Raw genomic sequence first — 26,220 nt, 5'->3', positions numbered from 1 at the left:
CGCAAAGAGTCGGACATGACTGAGCAACTGATCTGATCTGATCTGATATGCTTTTTGGGTGAAGGGACAGACAGACAGCTAGATGGAGGGGAATCACCGTCCTCTGCAGGCAGATACTGAAATAAATTATAAAAGTATTTCCCCAACAATCTGGTCAACCAGGTCTCCAAACTGGAACTGGAAGTTGGGGATTTCCATATTTTTAATGTTTTTGTTCCAATATTCAGCTTTGTTTTGTTCCAATATTCACTGGGATACCTGAGGTTTACTTTAAGAACTGATACCTGAGTCTCCCTGACTCTCTGCTGATATATTATCACCAATAGCAATATTATTTCTAGAAATCCTTATCTTGATGGCTGATTTCTAACATAAATAGAGAAGAAAAAAAATAAAAGAACCCAAACTTCCACACCACACAGTAGAGAAATAAACAAAAAGATGACTAGTCAAGCCAGCGGCGAGTGCTTTTGCATGCTCGATTACCTGCCTGAGCTGTTGGCCTGCTTCCTGGCTGCTTTTCTGTGCATTGCTTGACCTTTAGACTAAAACCATTAGAATACATACCCAGCATCACATAAATGGTTTTCAATGACTTGGGTGCTTAGGGAAAACTCATTGATGTGCAGCGTACAGTTACTTATGCATGGGAAAAGGCAGATTAAGAGTCCTTTTTGACATCAGCTTGCCGGGATTGCATTTTGTTATGGCCCCTCTATAGATTAGTGACCTCCCTATGGATTGCTGGCCTAAATGACATTAGAGCAGCTGGCATCTCCTTCTCTAGCTACCAGGTAAGGAAGTGTATCCATGGCTGAGAAGTTCTCTGCCCTGAGTTCAGTCCTGAACAAGCTGCCGTGTCACTGGTTGGTGGAAAGAGCGGCATTATAGCCTTCTATACTTCTGTGTGTGTTTGGATTCATCTGTGTCTTTCACCAAAGTCCTAGTTTCATTTGATCTAGATACCAGAGTCGTATGCTTTAAGAGCTTTGAAGTCTCTTTCCCACCTTATCCTCTTCTACCATTCTCTCCCTGCTGCTGCTAAGTCGCTTCAGTCGTGTCCGACCCTGTGCGATCCCATAGACGGCAGCCCATCAGGCTGCTCCGTCCCTGGGATTCTCCAGGCAAGAACACTGCAGTGGGTTGCCATTTCCTTCTCCAATGCATGAAAGTGAAGAGTGAAAGTGAAGTCACTCAGTCGTGTCCGACTCTTAGTGACCCCATGGACTGCAGCCTACCAGGCTCCTCCGTCCATGGGATTTTCCAGGCAAGGGTACTGGAGTGGGGTGCCATTGCCTTCTCCAATTCTCTCCCTAGAAAGGGGAAAAAAAGACTATAAATGTGATATAGATTCTGACCCTAAATCATCAGAGAAAGGCTCCAAATGGATAAGAATGCCTGCCCCCACCCCCGTGAGTCAAGCACTGTGGTATTCACAAAGTGATTCATCCACTCACGTATATTTTAAACAAGTTCCCCTCATTTGTTTCATTTATGCCAAATATTGCTGCCACTGCTGCTGCTAAGTCGCTTCAGTCGTGTCCGACTCTGTGTGACCCCGTAGACAGCAGCCCACCAGGCTCCCGCATCCCTGGGATTCTCCAGGCAAGAACACTGGAGTGGGTTGCCATTTCCTTCTCCAGTGCATGAAAGTGAAAAGTGAAAGTGAAGTCACTCAGTCATGTCCGACTCTTAGCGATCCCATGGACTGAAGCCTACCAGGCTCCTCCATCCATAGGATTTTCCAGGCAAGAGTACTGGAGTGGGGTTGCCATTGCCTTCTCTGATGCCAAATATTAGGAGGAAACAAATGAATCCAAGATATGTCTTTGCTCCCTGAGCAGACAGATCATTATAAGATATCACATAAAGAATATGAGAAAGATATAAAGAACACGACTCTGAAAAGCTGGAAAGATAAGGTTTGAACTGAGACCTGAAGCAAAGGGAAAGGTGGAATGCATAGGAATGGAGAAGAAGGCCATTTGCCCTAAAAGAAATGTGTCTGTCAACATGGCTTTTGAGAATCACTTCCTACAAATCAGAGTTTCCTTTCCTCTCCCCCCAGAGAGAGGGGACTCTGTGAACCTCAGAAAGTATTTATTGTATTTACCTTATACAGAACTGACTTTAGAGTCAGGTTACAACTCTTTTCTTTGGAAACCAATGTGTGTGATTATGCCAGACACATGGACATAGCAGGTAGTTCCCCTCTCATTTTCAGCATCAGCCATCCATGCAGCCAGAACATCCTGCCCATGCAAACCTATCTTCAGCCTAACTACAGATGAAAACAGGTATACATTATACATTTGCACAATGTACACACAAGATATATGTATATAACAGCTGTGTGCTGTGCTTAGTCACTCAGTTGTGTCCGACTCTTTGCCACCCCCATGGACTGTAGCCTGCCAGGCACCTCTGTCCATGGGGATTCTCCAGGCAAGAATACTGGAGTGGGTTGCCATGCCCTCCTCCAGGGGATCTTCCCAACCCAGGGATTGAATCCAGGTCTACTGCATTGCAGGCAGATTCTTTACCGTCTGAGCCACCAGGGAAGCCCTATATATAACAGCTGACACAGACATAAAAGTCCGTAGATGTACTTGTGAATTTATCACATATTATATTTACACTGTATATCACATTGTGTATTATATGTTACTGTTTAGTGTGTATGTTTGTGTATATATACCCACACATATGTTGTTTGTCGTTGTTTAGTGTCATGTCCGACTCTTTTGCGACTCCATGGACTGTAGCCCACCAGGCTCTTCTGTCCATGGATAATCCAGGCAAGAATACTGGAGTGGGATGTCATTTCCTTCTCCAGGGGATCTTCCTGACCCAGGGATCAAACCCACATCTCCTGCACTGGCAGGTGGGTTCTTATCACTGAGCCACCAGCCACCAGGGAAGCCTATATATATATGTGTGTGTATATATATATATATTCATATATACATACATATGTGAAACCCATGTATATATATGAAGCCTATATATGTATGTGTATATATTATATAACCAGCAATTTTCTGTCCCTTTCCTGTTATAGCTATACCATATTTTCCTCCTCATACTTAGAGCCTTATTATTACTAGTGCTGATGATTCTTTATGTGCTCTATTTCCCTTTTTGGATCCATTTCCTTTTCCTGCCATGCTCTGTACCCTGGAGCCCCTTTGCTGATCAGCTTGCATTGGGTTCAGCAACAGGAGGCCTGCAGGGACCCTGGAGAGCTGGAGAGAGAGGTCTCAGGATGTATCTTTCCTGCTGCTTCATAACCGCTTTCCTCCACAACTACTGCCTCTGTCCTGGGTACCAGAAGCGCTGCTCCTTCTCCTCATCCCCTAAACCCTAGTCCCAGCAGAACTGCCTCCATTCTTTCTACTCCCTGGTAGTTTCAACATTTCTTGTTTATCCTTTCCCTTAACCGTGCCCTCAACTCTGTATATACTTCTGTCATGCAGGTCTCTTCTTGTGAATTATTGTGGGATGAACTCTGTTTCTTGTTTAAAAAATGTATGGCAATAAAATAAAATTTTAAAAAAATGTATGGCAAAAAGGACTGGGGAAGTCCAGCATGTCCAGATACCCTTCTCTTTTTCTATGTATATACTTACTGGGCAATCATGCTTCGAGAAGAGTTGAGCTGTCATTCAGAGTTTGACCCTACTTTCTTCTACTCTTCACTAGAATAAAGTTGCTTAAGAGATGCTGTATTACTGCAACTCAATACCTTGAAATCAAATTTCTAAGCCACACTTGGGACTTATGGAGGTTTTCCATGTCTTTACCACGGCAGCAACCCCAACACTAGTTTTACTATCATAAGACGATGAATAATAAAGTGGGTAAGAGAGCTCATACCTTCACTCCTGCAGTTTTCTATTCTACGGCACTGTTCTTGGCATAAGCAAAGCTAAGAAAGCCTTTTGTCCAACCTCATACCATTAGGTAAAGATGGATCCTACCCTGGGGGGACATCCTTTTGCCAACAGGCCAGGACACCTCTAGTGCTCCAAGTTGCATTGGCTCATTTGTTCCAGAACTTTGCTCTGCTAGATGTTAGGGCAATAATTATAGGAAATGGAGAAGGCTCATCTCTGAGACTCCATACTCACCTCCTGCTAGTCTCTGCCTTGCTCACTAGGTTCTGGCCACACTGTTCTTTCTGATCTCTTTCATGCCAGAAGACCTATCTCAGGTCTTCATGTAGTTACCTATTGGCTCTGCCTGAAAGACTTTTCCCCCCAGTCTTTGCTATGCAAACTCCTCCTATACTTCAAGTTTATAGGGATTGATGAGGGTCAATGAGACTAAGTCTGATTTGTTTTATGGTGCCTATTTTACTCCTTCATAGCAGAACTGCAATTAAAGTGTTTAAATGTTAAAATATTTCTTTAATATATATTTCCCCTATTAGACTGTGCGATTCATGAAATCAGTGTTTACCTCAGTTTCTCTAAAGCCTAGCCCAGGGCTTAGTATACAGTAGGTACATAACAAACTTAGTTGAACGTTGAAGTGAATTTATCCATTTGAGGAACTTATAATCATGACAAGTAGTCAAACCATGTGCAGAATGAATAAGTGAAGAAGTAAATGAACAAATTTATTACTGAGACATTTCAAATTTGGTGTAAAAACTCACATCACTGTCATGTTCAGGTTAAAAAGATTGTGATGATGTTTACAGAGGTCTTTGCACTTGTTCCCCTAAGTATTGGGATTCCCCTAAGTGTCTCAATGGTAAAAAATTTGCCTGCCAATGCAAGAGACGCTGGTTCAATCTCTGGGTCAGGAAGATCCCCTGGAGGAGGAAATGGCAACCTGCTCCAGTATCCTTGCCTGGAAAATTGCATAGACAGAGGAGCCTGGTGGGCTACAGTCTATGGGGTCACAAAGAGTTGGACACGACAGTAACCGAGCACACACACATGCACTCCTAAGTATTCTCATGGCTATCTGACCATACATCTGTTCAGAAAGCATAGTCTCAACTTTTATTCCTCTTTATATACCTGTTATGGAAAGACTCAGAAATTCTCTGATTGTTAAACTGAATTAACTAAATGATGTCTTAAGAAGCAATGTCCCCCACCTCCACTACCCTCTGGGGTTCTATGATTCAATCAGGAAAACTATATGTCTTAAATGAGCTTTGTTTTCCTCTAGATGTTCTGGCAGCTGGGGAAACTTGGAAAATAAAAAATAACACCTATCCATGAAGAATAATGGAAATGGAGGTTTGAGGTAAAGAAGAAGGAAGTCAATGAATGAAATCAGATCCACTAAACCTTTGAGGTACATGCCCTCCTGCTTGTTGTATCACCGTGACAACACAGCCATAACTTGCTTTCCTTGCCAACAAGGCCTGACAACTCTACCTTTCATGCTGGAAAACAGCAACTGTAGCACAACCTGAGAACAACACCACTTCTGTATTGAGAGCCCAGTTCTTAGGAGCTCTAATCATTCCAAGATAGCATCTCCCCAATTCTCAGAATAGCCCTCGGAGGGAGGGAGGAGGCTTATATTGTTATAGGCTCTATTTTGCATACAGTAAAAACAAGCCAAATTGAGGCTAAATGGTTTGTTCTTGGTCAGGTGTGAGTCAGAGACTGAACCACCAGGAAAATATTCCTAGACCATTGTTCCACGCTCTTGATATTGTCTTTGGGGTTTCAGAAGGCTATAGAAATTGCTTGATCCAGAAAGGTTTAAAATGGGGAGAATACATTGTATTCTGGGTTAGGTTCCATGTAACTGAGGCAGAAACAGAAATATGAATGTAGAACTCTACCGCTATTCTTATAACTGGTGGGGGGAAATTATAGGGGTGGGGACGGTGGAGGGGAGAATGCCAGGTGAGCTATTCTTACTTCCCCAAATAGAAATGTTGGCCAGTGACTCTGAGAGCCTGCATCTGACAAGTGTAAGGGGAGTTGCATATCTGTATTTGTTGTGTTCACATCCATCAGTAACTGTTACATCAGTCCTGCAAATGCAGGACCTGTATAAGCCAGGCACTCTGTTAGTCACCTAGGCTATGGTGCTGAGTGATAAGGCATTGTCCCTGCCTTCATGGGGCTTCTACTCTAGTGAGATCAAACATATTAAACAGAGAAAGAAACTAATAACAATTGTCATGGGGGATCAGATGTTTTCTTTTAAGTAGACTGGACCCATGTATTAGAAAAGTTCCTGGCCTTTTTTATTCTCTCAGCAGGACATTCAAGACCCACCACAGGGACTTCCCTGGCAGTCCAGTGGTTAAGACTCTGTGGAACTTGGGTTGGATCCCTTCTCAGGGAATTAAGATCCCATATACCACGTGCAGCATGGCCAAAAGATTAAAAAACAAAAAAAAAGACCCATTGCAATATACCCTCAAAATACCTTTCCTCTCCAACAGTCCCATTACCTCCTTCCATAAACACACTGTACTCCAGCCCCACTCAACTCTGTGATCACCATTCCTGGCCTCCTCATATTTGTGTTTTTGTGGGTTTGCTGAAGTGAGCTGAGAGACCCTTGGTTTCTCAGCTGCCAGACTATAGACAGGAGGTAAGGGTATGGAAAGGGTGAAGTGTCAGGGACGAGAGGTAGGAGTCATGTTGAGGGAGAGTTCAGGCCATTGAAACGCCTGGCTGTGATCACAGGTGCTATAAGTGGAGAGAGTGGGAGAATGGCTATTATTACTGTGGTTAAAGCCTTTGTCTGACATTTCACCTTGTGCAGCAGGAAGAGTACTAGGTTAGGAGACTGGTGGCTGGGCTGTAGTCTTGCCTCCATCTTAGGTAAGTCACAGAAGTCTCTAACCTCAATTTTCTCTTTGGTCACTTAGGCAGGTAAGGTTCGGTGTTCTCTGACTGTATCTATCATTCTTCAATCTGATTTCACGTGTATAAAATGTATATGTATGTGTGTGTGCTTGTGTATGTGTGTATGAGCACTGGATGATAAGATAGGAGACAGTAGTTTTGAAAACTGGATCAGCCTTTGGGGAACTACTGGTTTCTTCCAGCTCTGCTTAAAACCAATACTGACAGTTTAGTCTGCTGGATTTTATTGCTAGATTTGCTTGACTGAAAATCTCTTTCTCAGTAACCCACACAATTTCACAAAATAGTCCCTAGACTTGGATGATCAGGACGATGGCAGTACCCATTAGGGCTTGGTTGTTAAGTCTGAATGTATGACCAAACTATTGGTGAAAGCATTTTGTATTCCTAGTCGATCCATATCAGATTACTTTTACTTTTTTTGTTAGGATGTTATCACTGTCTTTGGGCAAAATGCTAATCAAGAAGTATTTTCCTAAAAAAGAAAACAAAACAGTGCTAAGGTACAGTTCTATATTCATATTTTTGTTTTCTCATCAGTTATACGGAACTCTACCCAAAATAAAGTGTATACCCCTCCACTGTATACACTTGGGGATCAAGCAACTTTTATAGTCTTCCTAAACCCGAAGGACCCTTTTCTGCTCCTTCTTTCTGGACCCCCAATTCTACCTGGGAGGCAACGTCACAATAATGTCCATCCATCCCTAAGAGGCCTAAGTGTCTGTCCTCCAGGAATGTTCAAAGTGCCTGGCCTCCTGGAACTGGTACAGGGAGCTTCCCCAACATAAGACAGCACTGGCTTGAAGGTCACTTAATCAGACCTTGCTCTTACTCTTTGCTCATTTCTGGCCTAGAGAATCAATTTCCTGAGCTTTTCCAGTTTTCAGGCACACACAGACTGAGTCTTCAGTACTGATCCTAAGACATAAGACTATTTCACAACACTAGTGGCCTAACAGTATGATTTCTAAACAAAAGAGACATGTTGCGCACTTGCCAAGACCAGATCCTCACAGCTAGTTGAGTAACAGTCTCTCGGAGTGACTCCTCCGAACAAATGCTTGGGGGTTTCAAATAATGGGAGGAGTTTTACACAAACTGTATTGTAGCCAAAGTTGACATGTTTTCAGGTATTTAAAATCTCTTTCCAAATGGAGGAGATCTTTCAAGTTTTTCTTTCCAACTGTCATTTATTTCTTTTAACAATTTAAAAAGCTATGTCCTCAGTAGATCTGAACCAGGCAGAAAAAGTCTATCAAAAATAACTGACTGTCCAGTAGATGATGAGATAGGGTTTAAGCTACAGAGGTTCCCAACTATGGAGCCCCAGAAACTAATTCATCCTTCTCCAGGCTCTGCCAGGGTCATTTCCAGAGCCAGGAAAGGAATGACTCAGAAATGCGCTGGTTTCGGTAGCACATGTCTTACCTTCAGGCCCAGAAATCTAAATCTCATCTCAAGAATGTTGTTCACTTTGCTTTGTTTTTGTAGGCAGGGAGGGTAGTTTTGGGGGGAATGGCACCTTTAATCCATCTGTTGGGCTGTACCCTGCAGGCCTGCAAGCCCTGTACTTGCCCAACTTTGAGACCAAAGAGCCCAGACAGCAACAGAGACATCAGTGGTTTAATGGCGAGGGGGATCTTACACGTCTGAAACAAGGTACGTGGAGCAACATCCTACTGTGTGCGACAGACAGTGGGCAGGTCATGGTTACCAAAATCTCGAGGAACCACTTTGGATAAACATTCCCAAAACATAATTATTCCTATAGAGTTTACTTAAAGGCTTTTATTTATTTAAAGTTTCATTTTATCAAGTTATTTTCGCTGCTGACAAATTTGCAACAGGTATAATAATGTCATATTTGGGCTCAAATAAGCCTAGGTACAATAGATATATTTTACACTGATGACTAAAGACATGTATTATATTAATCAAGCTAACAAGCTTAAGCTAGTTTCAATACCAGATATGGGTTTAATTCTAATATTTCACAGATTACATGAACCTGAATTTCATTCTGGAGTTTCTTTTATATTTCTGAGAATTTATTTGAATGCTTAATTTTTTAAGCCAATTAAACAGAACTCATCCACAAACCAATTTTGGCAAAGTCATTTGGAAGGAGAGACACCTCACATTTATCAAATACACATGAACATATGTACATACATAGACACAGATCTCACAGTTTTCCTACTAAAGTTTAAAAAGGCTTTTTTCCCTTCACTCTCAGGAATCACAGGTGATTAAAGTTCCAGAAAGCCCAGATAGATCATTTATATCTCAAAGACACAAGAAGAGAAATACCAATTCCTTCTATTAATAGAAAGCTAGCTTCCTCTAACCACATGTGCAAAAACCAGTTTTAAAACATCGAGTCCCATCCTGGACACTTCTAGGAATTTCTTCAGTTTATAAACAGCCAATTCTGTTTAAATGAATAACAGTAATAGACAATCATATGTATCATTCATTTATATTCACATGCCTCACTTTCTGAGGAACATGAATCACCATTCAAGTTACTAGGACACCCTAAAGAGGGTTAAAACCAGGAAGAGAACACAGGATTTGGTCTCAGGTACTGAGACACTCAGACGCACACCCAAGATAAAATCCCAACCATTTCCAAAAGGCTCACTTTGATACAGTATCAGAAGCATTACGAGGCGTTGCTCTATCATACGTCTTCTATGATTTGCCAATGAGGACTGACCACATCCTCTTCCTTGGCAGGCAGGTGGCTACTAACCAAGAGAGCAGGGAAAGAAGTCTGCCCTCGTAGATGGCCCCATATAAGTGCTGCTGGAGGGCTGGGTGGCTGGTCACAGAGGCCGTCTTTGATACATCTTGGCCAGTTAACATAACGTCTTCCCATGCCTGGGCACCTAACCTCCATCTCCACTGCTCGCTTGGTGTCTGTGGCCTTTCTTAATGTAAAAGCAGGGGCCAGCCCAGAGCTGTGGCCACTGCCTTATGGTCTAACCTCTTTTTCCCACTGTAATGGTGGCCAGAATTCCCACCACAGCCTCAGGGCCATCTATGAGTTCTCCGTTCTCTCGCCAGCCCCCAACTCTTCAAGGACAGCCACCATGGGGCTCCACAGATTCATGGCAGCCACCCTGGGATTGCCCCTGTGACTTTTGGGATTATCCCCTGAAACTTTTGAGTCCCACATGCTAGTGGAGGCCGCACAACTTCCCAGTCCCGTCCTTACTTACCAGCTTCTCAGAACTCATGGGAGTTTCCTCAGCCTGCTCCCTGCAGGTCTGCAAGCTCTGGACTTGCTCAGCCTCTGGATTAAAGAAACAGCCCAGAGTTAGCGAAAGAGACATCAGTGGCTTAATGGATGGGGGTAGCTTACCTGTCGGAAGCAAGGTCCTAAAGGGACAGCCCACAGTGAGTAGCCTGCGGGCGTGTCATGACGGGTGGGGCACGGCAGCCATCTTTGCTCCCAGTGGGAGGGGGCGGATACAAGTTAAATGGGGAACCAATCTCAGATTGACTCGGTGGTTACCAGGGAAACTAGCAGAGGGGCATGCCCCTCATCACCCCTTGGATTGTTAGAGGTGGAGATGTTCTGCTCTACAGATTAGAACAATCAGTAGTTAGAGCTGGGGGAAAGTATGTCAGTTATTTGAGTAGGTGTAGGTGAAGCAGGCGCTGGTCAAGCAGGGGAGGTACAGAGAGCAAGAGAACTGGCACCTTGAGTGGCCTGACCTTATCTCAGCAAAGAGGGCTTTTTCTTCTGTGTTTGTCCCTCGGTCCCCTCCACTGGTTGCCTTGTATAGGAGCCAGGTCACAGGAGCCAGGCTCCGTGGGACCTTCAGTGGCTCACCTTTAAATATAGATTTCTGCTCCTTGTGAACAGATCTGGAACGACATTTGCTTCAGATTCAAGCAAAAGCAAGACTGCTGGTTGATACAAAGTTTTGGATTATATGTGGTTGAAAACTTCTCCATCGATTCAGTTCAGTTCAGTTCAGTCACTCAGTCTTGTCCGACTCCTTGAGACCCCATCAATTGCAGCAGGCCAGGCCTCCCTGTCCATCACCAACTCCCGGAGTTCACTCAGACTCACGTCCATTGAGTCAGTGATGCCATCCAGCCATCTCATCCTCTGTCATCCCCTTCTCCTCCTGCCCCTAATCCCTCCCAGCATCCCAGAGTTTTTTCCAATGTGTCAACTCTTTGCATGAGGTGGCCAAAGTATTGGAGTTTCAGCTTTAGCATCATTCCCTCCAAAGAAATCCCAGGGCTGATCTCCTTCAGAATGGACTGGTTGGATCTCCATGCAGTCCAAGGGACTCTCAAGAGTCTTCTCCAACACCACAGTTCAAAAGCATCAATTCTTTGGCGCTCAGCTTTCTTCACAGTCCAACTCTCACATCCATACATGACCACTGGAAAAACCATAGCCTTGACTAGACGGATCTTTGTTGGCAAAGTAATATCTCTGCTTTTCAATATGCTATCTAGGTTGGTCATAACTTTTCTTCCAAGGAGTAAGCGTCTTTTAATTTCATGGCTGCAATCACCATCTGCAGTGATTTTGGAGCCCCCAAAAATAAAGTCTGACACTGTTTCCATTGTTTCCCCTTCTATTTCCCATAAAGTGATGGGACCAGATACCATGATCTTCGTTTTCTGAATGTTGAGTTTTAAGCCAATTTTTTCACACTCCTCTTTCACCTTCATCAAGAGGCTTTTTAGTTCCTCTTCACTTTCTGCCATAAAGGTGGTGTCATCTGCATATCTGAGGTTATTGATATTTCTCCCAGCAATCTTGATTCCAGCCTGTGCTTCTTCCAGCCCAGTGTTTCTCATGATGTACTCTGCATATAAGTTAAATAAGCAGGGTGACAAGATACATACCACCTCCAAACATTTATTATCATGTAGAGTTTTGAAGTCTGGGTGACTTTTCTTGCTGCCCAATAAAGAGCAGAGAGAAAAAATCTTGGCCAGCAGTAGCCAACAGAAAGCATTTTGGTTTTGGGTTCTTAATTGTTAAGAGTCTAATATGCCAAGGTTGACTTTTTATTAGCATGTCTCTTATCCTTTAGGAAAAAGTTTTGAAACAGTCTGCCCAAAGATTTTCCTATAGCAGTTTCTAGAGATGACTTGTGTTTGAATTTGGCCAATTAACATGACAATGTCCATGGCAGATTCTTTTCCAGGGGAAAAGAGTTGTTCTTTGAAGGGCAGTGTCTGAAGGTGTCGAGACCGAGAGGCATCCTCTCCTCTGGGACTGTTTGGATTGTATGTTCCTGAGCCAAAAAAACATTCTTTAGCATTGGCTGACAAAATGGGCTTCAGAACAGGAGTTTCTAAAGCTGCAGCAGAAAATTTAATTATTCAGGTCCTGTCAAAATCCATCTGCTTAATTCAACTGTTTCTGGGTAAGGTACTTTTTATTTTTTCCAGCAGTATTACTTGATGGCTCTCTGATAGGAATATGAAATTAGCTTTCTTTATAAGCAAGCTTTTCTTTTTATTTTTCTCAGCCTTGGGAGTATTTGTGTTAGATATCTTCCTAGAGTTTATTTGCTTTATAGATAATTTGATAGAGACACTTAAGTGACTTTTAGAGCTGAGAGGTAGATGGTGTCATTTAAGGAATTGCTGCCAGAGATTTCAATGTGATAATGACTTAGTGACTGACTAGTCCCCACAACTTATAAGTAAAGCCTTCTGTAATTTTATAGGGAGAAGAGCACCAGAAGTTTTTGGGGTTTGCACAAGACCCACATATGTGACATGTTCGTGAGCATGTCTGGGGTCTTGACCGTTTCAGGGTGCCTCATCTGAACAGTTGGAAACCCTGTACTAGACAATAGTTATATTTATGATAAGCATTCATAAATTTGCTTTTGGGGAGCAGGTGGGGGAAGGCTTTGAGGTGGTTGCTAAATCTATTAATAACGAATGTGCCAATATCTGGGCTTTTTCAGCTTAATTATCAGACAGAGAGCCTTATGCAAGCCACTGAGTTAGTGAAACTATTTGTTATTTTAGGGTGCGTGCCTGAATAATAAGCTTATAGGACAGAAATGGAGTTTTCAAAATCAGTGATGGCATGTGCGTTTTAAATAGAAATTAAGAAAAAGTTATACTGATGATTCTCAGTGAAAATATGTGTATAAGAAAACCTCAGTGAAAATATATATAAGAAAGTGGACTTGTTAGTAATAACAACCTTACATCTGTATGGAGTCTGCAGCCAAATGGACTTTCAAAAACCAACTCCTCTTTTCCAATTCAAATAAAGAACTCTACTAATTTCAGTAGGTCTTCAAATCAAGAATGTGTCATGGGAATTTTGGTTGTTTTTTTATGTTTTAAAAAAGTATTTATTTTTTTGGCTGTACTGGGTCTTAGATGGGGCACGTGGGATCTTTAGTTGTGTGGGGGATCTAGTTACCTGACCAAGGATCGAACCCAGAAGCCCTGCACTGGGAGTTCAGAGTCTTAGCTACTGGTCTACTAGGGAAAGTCCCTATTGTGGCGATTTTGGAAAACAGCTCTCTGGGGCCTTGGAACTGGGGAGGAAAATAAAAATATTTTGCTGGGCTACTTCTGAATAATGAACATTCCTATGATAGAGTCAGAGGCTTGCTGATCTGGGCCTGGCTGAGGATCATTTTTAGTTAAGAGCACTACTTGCTTTTCCATTTTCCTAGCTTTTCAAATCCTGACTTGTATCAGTTCAACCCTGCAGGACCAACCCCGCGCATTCCACTTTTTCCTGCAGCCTGGAAGCCACGCCTACTTCGAAGGCTTGCAGGATGTAAGGCTGCTTCTTGTTACAAAGCTCTGACTCCTTCCTCACCAAGCAGGGTTTGGGGCTTTTCCAGCTCTACTAGACATACCTTGGAGACTATTCTAGTTCTCCGCCTACCTTCTCACTTTAAGTTTTCAGGTCCTTTAAGACAATAAGAAATAATCCGTTTTATTTTCTTCTGGGAACAACTCTGGTTGTACTTTGAGATTTTGGGCAACTGAATGAACCTTCCTGTGCCTGAATTCTGCTTCTCTGTTGTTCCAATCTCAAGGGCACACAGCCTCTTAGGGGTTGTTTCTGGATCTTCAGTGTGCATGTTAACAATTTATGGCGCATTACTAAGAATTCATGCTCTTGGGTTCCCCTTGAATTCTATTAATATGATGGGGCCCAAGTACCTTCATGTTAAACAGCTTTCTTTGCTGATTTTAATGCTTATTATGGTCTGAGGACAAAGTCTGAGAATCATTAATGCTTTAGAATTTTAATGTGAAAAGAACTAAATGGGGTAATGAGCCCAAAGTTCCTTATTTTTCAAAGGAAGAAATTGAGCTTAAATGAGATGATAAACCCACAGCTAACTGGTAACAAATCTGGGACTAGAAACTGGGTTCTCCTACCTTTTAGTTTATGAGGCTATGAGGCCGAACGTGAGACACGACAAGGTAGAAGTAAAATAGCTCAGGGTTTATGGGACTGAGCCATGTGGCTGCCTCAAACATGTAAATTTGAGGATGTTACTGAAATGCAGAAATATGAGGACTATAGATTCTTTCCTGAATTATTTGGCAAGGTCTTTGTGTAGGTTATCAAGTCTAAACTTGCATTCACTTCTTAAAATCCCCGGTGCCAAGTGGGCATCCATTTGGTTGAAGACTTGTTTGAAGATTTCTAGGGATAAATAGTCAATAAAGCAGAAAGAAAGTGAAGTCGCTCAGTCGCTTCTGACTCTTTGTGACCCCATGGACTGTAGCCTACCAGGCTCTTCCCTCCATGGGATTCTCCAGGCAAGAGTACTGGAGTGGGTTGCCATTCCCTTCTCCAGGAAATTTTCCCCACCCAGGGATTGAACCCCGGTCTCCCACATTCCAGGCAGACGCTGTAACCTCTGAGCCACCAGGGAAGCCCCAATAAAGGAGAAATAGTTGTTTTTCTGGAACTCCCTTGCTTTTTCGATGATCCAGCGGATGTTGGAAATTTGACCTCTGGTTCCTCTGCCTTTTCTAAAACCAGCTTGAACATCTGGAAGTTCATGGTTCACATACTGCTGAAGCCTGGCTTGGAGAATTTTGAGCATTACTTTACTAGCGTGTGAGATGAGTGCAATTGTGCGGTAGTTTGAGCATTCTTTGGCATTGCCTTTCTTTGGGATTGGAATGAAAACTGACCTTTTCCAGTCCTGTGGCCACTGCTGAGTCTTCCCAATTTGCTGGCATATTGAGTGCAGCACTTTCACAGCATCATCTTTCAGGATTTGGAATAGCTCAACTGGAATTCCATCACTTCCTCTAGCTTTGTTCATAGTGATGCTTTCCAAGGCCCACTTGACTTCACATTCCAGGATGTCTGGCTCTGGGTCAGTGATCACACCATCGTGATTATCTGGGTCGTGAAGATCTTTTTTGTACAGTTCTGTGTATTCTTGCCACCTCTTCTTAATATCTTCTGCTTCTGTTAGGTCCATACCATTTCTGTCTTTTATTGAGCCCATCTTTGCATGAAATATTTCCTTGGTATCTCTAATTTTCTTGAAGAGATCTCTAGTCTTTCCCATTCTGTTGTTTTCCTCTGTTTCTATGCATTGATTGCTGAGGAAGGCTTTCTTATCTCTCCTTGCTATTCTTTGGAACTCTGCATTCAGATGCTTATATCTTTCCTTTTCTTCTTTGCTTTTCACTTCTCTTCTTTTCACAGCTATTTGTAAGGCCTCCCCAGACAGCCATTTTGCTTTTTTGCATTTCTTTTCCATGGGGATGGTCTTGATCCCTGTCTCCTGTACAATGTCACGAACCTCCATCCATAGTTCATCAGGCACTCTGTCTATCAAATCTAGTCCCTTAAATCTATTTCTCACTTCCACTGTATAATCATAAGGAATTTGATTTAGGTCATACCTGAATGGTCTAGTGGTTTTCCCTACTTTCTTCAATTTAAGTCTGAATTTGGCAATAAGGGAAATAGATGGAGAAACAGTGGAAACAGTGTCAGACTTCATTTTTTTGGGCTCCAAAATCACTGCAGGTGGTGATTGCAGCCATGAAATTAAAAGACGCTTATTCCTTGGAAGAAAAGTTATGACCAACCTAGATAGCATATTCAAAAGCAGAGACATTACTTTGCCAACAAAGATTCGTCTAGTCAAGGCTATGGTTTTTCCTGTGGTCATGTATGGATGTGAGAGTTGGACTGTGAAGAAGGCTGAGGGCCGAAGAATTGATGCTTTTGAACTGTGGTGTTGGAAAAGACTCTTGAGAGTCCCTTGGACTGCAAGGAGATCCAATCAGTCCATTCTGAAGGAGATCAGCCCTGGGATTTATTTGGAGGGAATGATGCTAAAGCTGAAACTCCAGTACTTTGGCCACCTCATGCGAAGAGTTGACTCATTGGAAAAGACTCTGAAGCTGGGAGGGAAGGGGACGACAGAGGATGAGATGGCTGGATGGCATCACTGACTCAATGGAGTGAGTCTGAGTGAACTCTGGGAGTTGGTGATGGACAGGGAGACCTGGTATGCTGTGATTCATGGGGTCGCAAAGAGTTGGACATGACTGAGCAACTGAACTGACTCACTGAGGGATAAATATGTCCCCAACCACCCTGAGCCCCTCTCTCTGTCCACTTTCTAACAGCTTATTTCCCATTATAATTACTTTCCTTTTGAGCTGGAAATCTCTCCTCCCCGCCTTAAGCTTCTATTGCCGAGGCTACTCTTACTTTCTTTCTTTTCAATATTTGTTATTTTTTAATTGAAAGATAATTGCTTTACAATATTATGTTGGTTTCTGCTATACATCAACATGAATCAGCCATAGGTATACATGTGCTCCTCCTTCTTGAAACTGCTGTTGCTAAGTCGCTTCAGTCGTGTCTGTGCGACCCCAGAGACGGCAGCCCACCAGGCTCCCCCGTCCCTGGGATCCTCCAGGCAAAAATACTGGAGTGGGTTGCTATTTCCTTCTCCAATGCATGAAAGGGAAAAGGGAAAGTGAAGTTGCTTAGTTGCGTCTGACTCTTAGCGACCCCATGGACTGCAGCCTACTAGACTCCTCCGTCCATGGGATTTTCCAGGCAAGAGTACTGGAGTGGGTTGCCAGTGCCTTCTCTATTCTTGAAACTACTTATTTTTTTAATTTATTTATTTGGCTGTGCTGGGTCTTAGTTGTGGCACAGGGATCTTTTCGTTGGGACCTGCAAACTCTTTGTTGTGGCATGTGGGGTCTAGTTCCCTGACCAGGGATCGAACTCTGGCCCCCCCTTCATTGGGAGCATGGAGTCTTAGCCACGGACCACCAAGGAAGTCCCTGATCCTATTTTCAAGAGAGATTCAGAGCAAGTCCAATTTGCCTTCCACGTGACAACAATCATGCTCTCTATCTAAACTGTTCTGGTTTGGCCTGAGCAACCCAAGGTACTTTGCCATTCTTTGTGTAATTTGACTTTCAATTTTCTTCATTCTGATTCTTTTCTTCTAAATGAAGTCTGTTTGGTCAATTTTTTTTTTTTTTGTATTAAAAAACGACACCTGAAATAGTCATAGTAGTCAGTGTGGTTTGACCAACTCAGAACTCATGATTTCTAGACATTTTTCTCCTAACTGCAAGGACTGTGGGCTTCCCAAGTGGCACTAGTGGTAAAGAACCCGCCTGTCAGTGCAGGAGAGACAAGAGATGTGAGTTTGGTCCCTGGGTCAGGAAGATCCCCTGGAGGAGGGCATGGCAACCCACTCCATTGTTCTTGCCTGGAGAATCCCATGGACAGAGGAGCCTGGTGGGCTACAGCCGATAGGATCACAAAGTGTCAGACATGACTGAAGCGACTTAGCAACCACACAAGCATAAGGGCTGAAAATACATATCTTTTTGGGTGGCCCAGTCACATTCAACTCATAGTCATTTAAAAACCCCATGTTTTTTTTTACACGTGCTGTTAAAATCATGTGTCCTCACATAGTTTGTTTTTTTACAGCCACATGACTTTATGGGGCTGCCCATGTGGTGCTAGTGGTAAAGAACCTGCCTGTCAACGAAACTAACAAACATATACTGTAAATCAACTATGGTGCTGCTGCTGCTGCTAAGTCACTTCAGTCGTGTCCGACTCTGTGCGACCCCATAGACGGCAGCCCACTAGGCTCCTCTGTCCCTGGGATTCTCCAAGCAAGAATACCGGAGTGGGTTGCCATTTCCTTCTCCAATGCATGAAAGTGAAAAGTAAAAGTGAAGTCGCTCAGTCGTGCCCGACTCTTAGTGACCCCATGGACTGGAGCCTACCAGGCTCCTCCGTCCATGGGATTTTCCAGGCAAGAAATCAACTATACTCCAATACAATTTTTAAAAATATTTAAAAAAAAAAAGTGTTCCAGCCTGGGAAATCACATGAGTCAAAGACCAAAGGCGAAAGAAAATAAAGCTTGGGGTGTGGGTGGAGGGTACACATAGATGGGTCTAGCAGAGACAGGTACCAGGAGAAGGGCAGTGGAAGCAGCTGTGGGACTGGCGAGTGTCTGGGTGGTTGTAAAAATGTTGGTCAGTGGTGTCTGAGACTGACACCAATCCATTAATTGATTTTCTTTAGGGAAGACAGTTTCCCACAACTCTAATCACCACATTTCCATCCTGTCTACCAAAATATCCTGAGAGATTTGGCCAAATATCTAGCTGAAAATCAGACACCCCATGTTCCCTGATTGAGCAGACTAATAACCTTAATTAAACAGAAAATGTGTTGAACTTCATCTGGCCTAACTTGGCCCCTGTGAACCTGTGCCAGTCACCTGTGACTGATGTCTGATTTTTAAAAAAATATTTATTTATTTGTTTGGCTGCACCGGGCGTTAGTTGCAGCATGCAGGATCTTCGATCTTCATTGCCACATGCAGGAATTTTTATTTTGCAGCCATGCAGGTGATGTCTGATTTCTCATCCACATGACTCCCCCTGAGTTGGTCCCTAGGGAGAGAGCCAGGAGAAAGCCTCTTGGAGGACTGACCTCATAAAATGTAACGGTGGGTAATTGTGAAATATGACATAGAAAAGATTTTCTCTTGCTCAGAAGGTGTCAGCTGGGTTAAAAGGAGCCCTCATGGGGCACTGTCTGGCTGTTACAGCAGAGTGGTTAAGAGCCAGGCCTGGGAGTCAGATTACCTAGATGCAAACCCTGCCTTTCTCAGTCAATTTCTTCGTGACTTTGAACAAAAAGTTGGCTTTCCTCAACTATAAAAGGGAGATCAAATGCCTATATCTCGGGGCAATATGTATTTGAAGTAAATGATATAATGTATGTCCAGTGCTTGGCACATAGTATGCATTTGATAAGTGTTATTATTTTTCTAGAACAAATTGTTTTCATCACAAAGACTCTCGCACATGCTAATTTCTTGCCCTCATGTGGTCTTGTCATTTTCTCTCATACTTCGTGGAGCAGCAACCCCCCTTTTTTTTTCCTGTTACAGCAACTGAAGCACAAAGGGAATAAAGTATCTGGAAGCAGCACTATGAATTCTTTTGATTAAAGTGATACTTTTTTTCCTCCCATTTTTGGAGGCCTGGAGTCAGCTAGCCAGGCTGATGTGAAGAAAGACTCGTGGCGTGAGTGAGCTGGGTACAGGGCTCCATGCCTGCAAATCACCCCACCCCCAAGTCTGCGGTGAAGGCTGTGGGTGGACCGGTGACAGGAGGCATTCTTTCTCAGTGCTGTACGTGACATCCCAGGCAAATGGACAGCGTGAGTCTTTGTGATTTTGCAACGTTTCATTGTTACTTAGCACTTTAGATTAGCAACTGTCCAAAGCGGATGCAGCAGCTAATGTTTGGAAAGGGATGTTATTTTGTCAGCTTGTATAAGTTACCAGTGGACCAAAATTTGCACTTCATTTGTAAATTAGAGGAGTAGAATGAGTCCCTGAGCCCTCTGAATTTGGAAATCTTCCCTACCATCCCAGCCATTCATCATACACCATGATATCTAAAATTCCGTTTGGTAATCCAGAGTTACTGGAAATACCCATTAGATTTTCCCACACGTTTGGATCAGTGCAGGTATGAATAGATCAGGGCTAAGGCTAAGATTTGCCCTCAAGACATTTTGGGGGCTTTCTGAAGGTTTCTAGTAAGCAGTCATGTATTAATTAAAGCGTCTGCCTGCAATGCGGGAGACCTGGGTTCGATCCCTGGGTCGGGAAGATCCCCTGGAGAAGGAAATGGCAACCCACTCCAGTATTCTTGCCTGGAGAATCCCATGGACGGAGGAGCCTGGTGGGCTACAGTCCACGGGATCGCAAAGAGTCGGACACGACTGAGCGAGTGACTTAACTTGACTTAAGCATTCTTCTGGGAGATGGAGTGGTCAAGACATTGCCCTCCTCGGTCCTTATTCTCCTGTATGAAACAAGGAGAGCCTGTTTCAAGAAGAGATGTGGAGATGGTGCATTGTTAATGAGAATAACATGCCCTCTGCGGCCTCCTCAGGCGTGGAGCTGGGCCATGAGCTGGGAACACCTGCTCTTACGTGCTGTATGTTTCAATCCATTGAAAGATCTTAGTGCAAAATCAAGCATGGAATGATGTTCTGTGGTTTTCAAAGAGGTTCCTACGGGGTTTGAGTTGGATAGGCCAGGCCAAGAACAAACTCATTCATCTGTGACAGATATAACTAGACTCCAATGTCTGGTCTGGGAAAACTGGATGTGTTTTACAGAACCCACAATGCTTGGGATCCTCATTTAGAACATTTATAACATTAGTCTGGCCCCAAATCGAGCTGACCTCACAACTGTCGAGAGGGTAAGTGTGTTTGGGTCTGTATGTTTATGCCATCTAGTGAAATCATCACGTTTGTTCTCTAGAAACCTGCAGATCAATTTGCTGCATCTCTAAGTCATTTCCCCTGTAAGGCCAACTCAGTAACCTCATAAAAAAAAAACAGCTCATATCTCCAAGCCTAACTTTTCTCAGTTCCTCTGGATAAATAAAGTTTCTCTGTGAATCAATTAGAGGAATCTCCATTTTTTTTAAATAGCAAAGAATTGGATTAAAATGGATTGTGCAGGAAATGCTGTCACGAAAAAGGCCAACAAAAAGAAGACATGCTTAATTATTGAGTGGAATATTCATAATTTTTCATATCTATCAGCTCAGTGTGTCCCTAACATGTTTTTAAGATGTACAAAAGGAACACATATTATAGCTCTTCTTTTTTTTTTTCAGGAAAGCAAAACAAATGCCCATATAATCCTTGTTTTTGAATACTTCATTTCTCTTCAGTTGAACAAAATAACACCATTTCTTTTTCAATTCTCTCTTTTTTAGGGCTACCCTCCACCCAACCATTGTGTAAAGAAGTTCATTTAAAGGTAAACCCTGCAAGACCTTGAGAAAAGTTTTGCTACTATAATCATAAATGATTACTAGTTCCTGCCTTCTCTGCAGTTAATCATGGATTTCTGGTTTTTCAGTCAGGATAAAGAAAGTTTAAATGTCTCCAGGAGCTCTCAGAGACCAGCAGGCTTACCATATTTTCCGAGGAGTGCTCTCTCCTAGTCAGGACGTTTCTGAGTGCCACCTTTAAGTACACCCGTTGTTGACCTGAGTGAAAACTAGACGTACGGGTGTTGGAGTAGGAAGTTAATAGGTATGTCCAAACCTATTATTTCCAATAAGGCTTTATGAGGCCTTTCTTCTGAGTTAAGATAGCTGGGGGCTTGAATTTGACCAGTAGTAGGAAACGGACTTGCCATGGTAGCGTGAGACATCCTGGTTTTTAAAAGAAGACGGATCAGAGAATGAAGGCTGGACTCTTTGAAATACCCATGCCCTTCCTTCCTGTCATCTATCTCTCTTCCCACCTTACCTTTTCCTCTTCTCTTTCTGGCACAGTTTCTCCTCTCCCTCCCTTCTCCGTGTCTCTGTCTCTCACTTTCTCCTCCTGAATGTTATCTTGACTATTTTCTCCCAGATCAAAGGTAGAGTGGACCATTTGATTAATTGCCGTGCAGCAGAACCCTTTGCCTCCTTGACACACAAGCCAAGGAGACAAAGGGCGCTCTTTAGAAGTCTTGAGCTGTGTGGGTGCAGGGTGTAGAATTCATAAGCCTGAGAGCATGGGGCCCTCCCAGCAGGGATGTGAAGGTCCCTGGACCCTGCCAAAGAATAAAGTTGCTACTGCCGCACTTTGTGTTGAGCCATATTTGCATTTGAGGAAAAAGCATACAACCCCAGCTATTAAGCCATGTGGACTACACAAGTTTGATTTAAAGTGTGAAAAAAAAATCTTTTCACTTCCATGTGTGGAAATCAGTAGCACGATGGTCGACAGTCAGGAATGATGACTGACAGTTTGGTCTTTTCTTTTCTGTGCTGTGAAAAGTCCTCAGAATTGCACTGTCCCATCCAGGCATCACCAGTCCTGTGTAGCTATTTTCATTCAAATTAGCTAAAATGAAGTAAAATTTAATATTTTGTTCCTGAGTCACATTAGTCTCATTTTAAGTATTCAGTAGCTACATGGTGGTATCAGTTACTCTATCAGACGTGTAGGTAACATAATATTTCCATCTTTACAGAAGGTTCCTCAGGACAGAACTGTTCTTAATCCTTTGTTCTCTTAAGCCAGGTAGGTTAGAGGAGGCCATGGACTGCTCCACAATAGAAAGCTGAGTAGGATTTCAGAACTGGCTGAACACAAAGAAAAAGAAAACAGAATGCCATGTTAAAATAAAGAGAGGTGGAATGGGTTGATACAAATGAGATGCTGTTTGGGAAGTTGTTTTAGAAGTTGAGAAGATACACCTATACATATATTTATATATACATAGATACACTGATACAATTATAGATGGAATTATGACAGTTATTGTGATTATTTCTAAGAGAAGAATGGTCAGCTGAGGATGAAAGCTTAGCCAATGGCCGTGTGCTTTCTCTACTCATCAGAACTAAAATTCAGGGTTGACCCTCCTAACCTAGGCTAGGTCTCAAGTGAGGAACCCCACCTTCTTTGTAAGGCTAACAGTTGCTTTGAGTAATTGAGATGTGCTTAAATTCCCAAAGGGAATTTTTTTCCCAAAGATCATCTTCCCTAGATCCTAAAAGGGGTCCAGGGTCACTTACTACCTTCAGGTAGTGAAAATGATGATTTTAAAGCAAAGATCTTCTTTAGCCTAACCAATAATCTTCCTCTTGAATTGAACATAGATCTGAACATAGGTCTGAACATAGATCAGACCTCACTCTCAAGTTCACTCACGGTTCAAGCCTGATTTGAATGTTTGTCAGTCATGCAGAAAAGACCCTTAGGCTACTCTGCCCAGTGTCATGATTACAAAGACACAGACTAAGATAATGGATTCTCGTCTCCTGGCTTGCACAAAGCAGGCTTTTCCAAGCCAGGTGGCGGTATCATTGAGATCCAGTGTCCCTCAAAGCAAGAACACTGGGTTCTTCAGAGACGTCAGCTTTGGCCGCTGTACTGTGACTTCCTAAATTCGCTAATGATCCTGCCCTTCCTCTCCTCCCCCCGGGCACTTTCGTTTGCTTTTCAACCCTTTTGGCTCTGACCTCTTGGCGGTTACAAAACTAAATGGGTAAGAGGGCTGGGGGATAATCCACCAAACCCTCATCAAGTCTTAAGGATTTAGGGATTGGTGTCTGCGTGCCGGGTCCTTCTTACCTGTTCCTCAGTGAAACACGTGGGAAGGCAGTCTGAGCATCGCATGCTCTGGTAAAATCTGAGCTAAAAGTTAAGGGAGTCTCACTTCCTTGTTGGAGGATGAATGGAGTTTGTGATGAACCCAGAAGAAGCGATCAGAGGTTTAATCAGCACATACGTGAGCCTGATTCTTCGCTGGTAATGATTAGAACTTTCCATCAACACATTTGTTACTAATCAACAAATATTTATTGAGTGCGTCTTCATCAGATGTTGAGGTATAACGAGGGAACTTATCATCTATTTGTCAAGTTTTGAACAGATCGATGATATGTTATGATTCACAAACTTTGGAAGTCTCAAACGTTTTGTGTTGAGTATTTTAAAGGTTTTATTTGTATCACCAAATGTGAAAAGTGAAATGTGAAGAAAGATTGTGGAGGGGGAACGGTCCCTCCTTATCTCTGTTTCCTGGGTCTGGGATGAACTGCGGGAAAAAAATAGATCATTTGAAGGATGGGTCCATTATAAACAAAGTCTGAAAATGAAAATTAAAATGGTTTTTAACGACCTGGCTGTTTCTGCATTGATTAGTTGTTTGTTGAAATAGGAAGGCCATGCCAGAGCTTTCTCTCACATTCCTGGGATCTGAATTTACATGTCTGGTGTCTGCTTTCAGAGCACCGTCAAAACTTGCTTGTCATTTGCCTTATCACTTCATTGCCAACAACTGGTGTAGCTGAGGGAAGAATCTCTTTCAGGGAGGCGAGGGACCTTGGAAGTCATCTGTTTTCACTTCTTTACCTTCTGAGTGAGACATCTGAGGTCCAGAGAGGTGAAGCACCTCCCTGCAGGTGCACAGCTTCCTGGGCTAGAAGCTGAATGACTGACATTCTGCTTTCCTCTCTCTCTCTTTTAAATCTGGCTGTGCCAGGTCTTAGTTGCAGCATGCGGGATCTAGTTCCCTGACCAGGGATTGAACCCAGGCCCCCTGCATTGGGAGTGCAGAGTCCTAACCACTGGACCCCCAGGGAAGTCCGTGCCTCTCTTAACTAGGTTCTCCACCAGCTTGATTTGCCCTGTGTTTAAAACCATCCCACTGCTGATCTGTGAAGAAGTGATGGTTAAGGAAATGTGAAGGCACATCTTTTGGATAGCTTTTCAGGCCAAAGCAGAGAATTGTTTCTAGAATCTGAGACAGCAACATTTCTAAACAGAGACTTCAAGCTTCTGGATTCTGAGTAGTTTCCCAGTTTGATAAAATGGGCTCTCCTAGCTTTACCTCCTTGAAGAAAGGCTGCTCTATCAGGAATAGTTTGGATAACACAATTCAAAAGCAATACAGCACAGTGATGAAAGTACAGATTCCAGAGCCAAGCTGGGTTCATAATCCTGGCTCTGACATGTACAGGTTGTATGACCTTGGACAAACCACTTAATTGCTCTGAACCTCAGTTTACCCCTGTGTAAACTGGGGATAATGATAACAGTAGTATATTCCTCAGTCGAATCAGTATGTTTTAAAGCATTTAGAGTGGTGCCCTGGCACATTACTTAAGTGTTAGCTATTTTTATTACTGGCACATTACTTAAGTGTTAGCTATTTTTATTATGCATGTATGCTAAGTCGCTTCAGTCATGTCCAACTCATTGCGACCCCATGGACCATAGCCCATCAGGCTCCTCTGTCCATGGGATTCTCCAGGCAAGAATATTAGAGTGGGTTGTCATGCCTTTCTCCAGGGGATCTTCCTGACTCAGGGATCAAATATGGGTCTCCTGCATTGCAGGCGGATTCTTTACCATCAGTGCCACCTGGGAAGCACCACCCACCTCTCACTTTTTTCTGTATTTACTTGGCCAAATGCAATGTACTATGTCCCCTATTTATTTCCTACATAAAACTATAAGAAACAAAGCAGGAAAAGCATAAGAAATCAAGGAAGTGATGTGATTTGAAAGTGTCAATTCATCATCCCCTTAATTGGCCTGACACATCACTAGAATAATCTGCTGCTGCTGCTGCTGCTGCTGCTGCTGCTGCGTCGCTTCAGTCGTGTCTGACTCTGTGTGACCCCACAGACGGCAGCCCACCAGGCTCCCCTGTCCCTGGGATCCTTCAGGCAAGAACACTGTAGTGGGTTGCCATTTCCTTCTCCAATGCATGAAAGTGAAAAGTGAAAGTGAAGTTGCTCAGTCGTGTCCGACTCTTTGCGATCCCATGGACTGCAGCCTACCAGGCTCCTCCATCCATGGGATTTTCCAGGCAAGAGTACTGGAGTAGGGTACCATTGCCTTCTCCGTAGAATAATCTACTATGGCCTAAACCATGAGGTATTAGAATTATCAGAGGCTTGAGAGGTCACCTGACCCATCTTGCTGGCTTAGGAAAGAGCCTGAGGCCTAGAGAAGGACCCACAATCTTAACGGTCAGGTTCAAGTGCTTGCTGTCCACCAGTAGCCTGGCCATAGTGGTCTGAAAACAAGACATTGCCTGAAAAGGGGGGAGGTGGCTGAGACATTTAGTGGATCCTAGAAAGGAAAAGGAAGGACTTATTCCAGTTGTTAGAAAGACTTGCCACTGAGGAGTGGTTCAGTGAAAGGAGGGAAAGGACTATGCTTTCCTGAGTCACACTGTTCCTCTCCTCCTGCCCCGTTTCTGAGCCTGCCTGTTGGTTTATATTTCAATTGCATCTGGTGGTGGCAGTGGTA

At 43.2% G+C, this 26,220-nt stretch overlaps 1 protein-coding gene, 1 long non-coding RNA gene and 1 other non-coding gene across 3 annotated transcripts in view; 1 reads left to right on the top strand and 2 right to left on the bottom strand.

The window, feature by feature from the left end:
- Positions 1–10,330, bottom strand: part of NRBF2 (nuclear receptor binding factor 2) — a 268,477-nt gene extending 258,147 nt beyond the window's left edge. Inside the window, exons 1-2 of the mRNA XM_059882612.1 lie at positions 10,225–10,330; positions 10,082–10,155 (exon numbers count right to left, since the gene is read on the bottom strand). Of these exons, the coding sequence (XP_059738595.1) occupies positions 10,082–10,099 (18 nt within the window). The 5' untranslated portion in view covers positions 10,100–10,155; positions 10,225–10,330. The remainder of the gene's footprint in view (positions 1–10,081; positions 10,156–10,224) is intronic.
- Positions 10,331–20,556: 10,226 nt separating this feature from the next.
- Positions 20,557–26,220, top strand: part of LOC132344134 (uncharacterized) — an 80,871-nt gene continuing 75,207 nt past the window's right edge. Inside the window, exons 1-2 of the long non-coding RNA XR_009493254.1 lie at positions 20,557–20,645; positions 21,171–21,214. This is a non-coding gene — a long non-coding RNA (uncharacterized lncRNA). The remainder of the gene's footprint in view (positions 20,646–21,170; positions 21,215–26,220) is intronic.
- TRNAG-CCC (transfer RNA glycine (anticodon CCC)) lies at positions 24,470–24,542 on the bottom strand. Its single transcript has one exon. It is a non-coding gene; the product is annotated as a tRNA-Gly (tRNA).

Source organism: Bos taurus, chromosome 28 (genome assembly GCF_002263795.3).
Source record: "Bos taurus isolate L1 Dominette 01449 registration number 42190680 breed Hereford chromosome 28, ARS-UCD2.0, whole genome shotgun sequence".
Taxonomy (NCBI): Eukaryota; Metazoa; Chordata; class Mammalia; order Artiodactyla; family Bovidae; genus Bos; species Bos taurus.
Note: the sequence above shows the minus strand (reverse complement) of the source record. Positions and strands in the feature narration are given on the sequence as shown.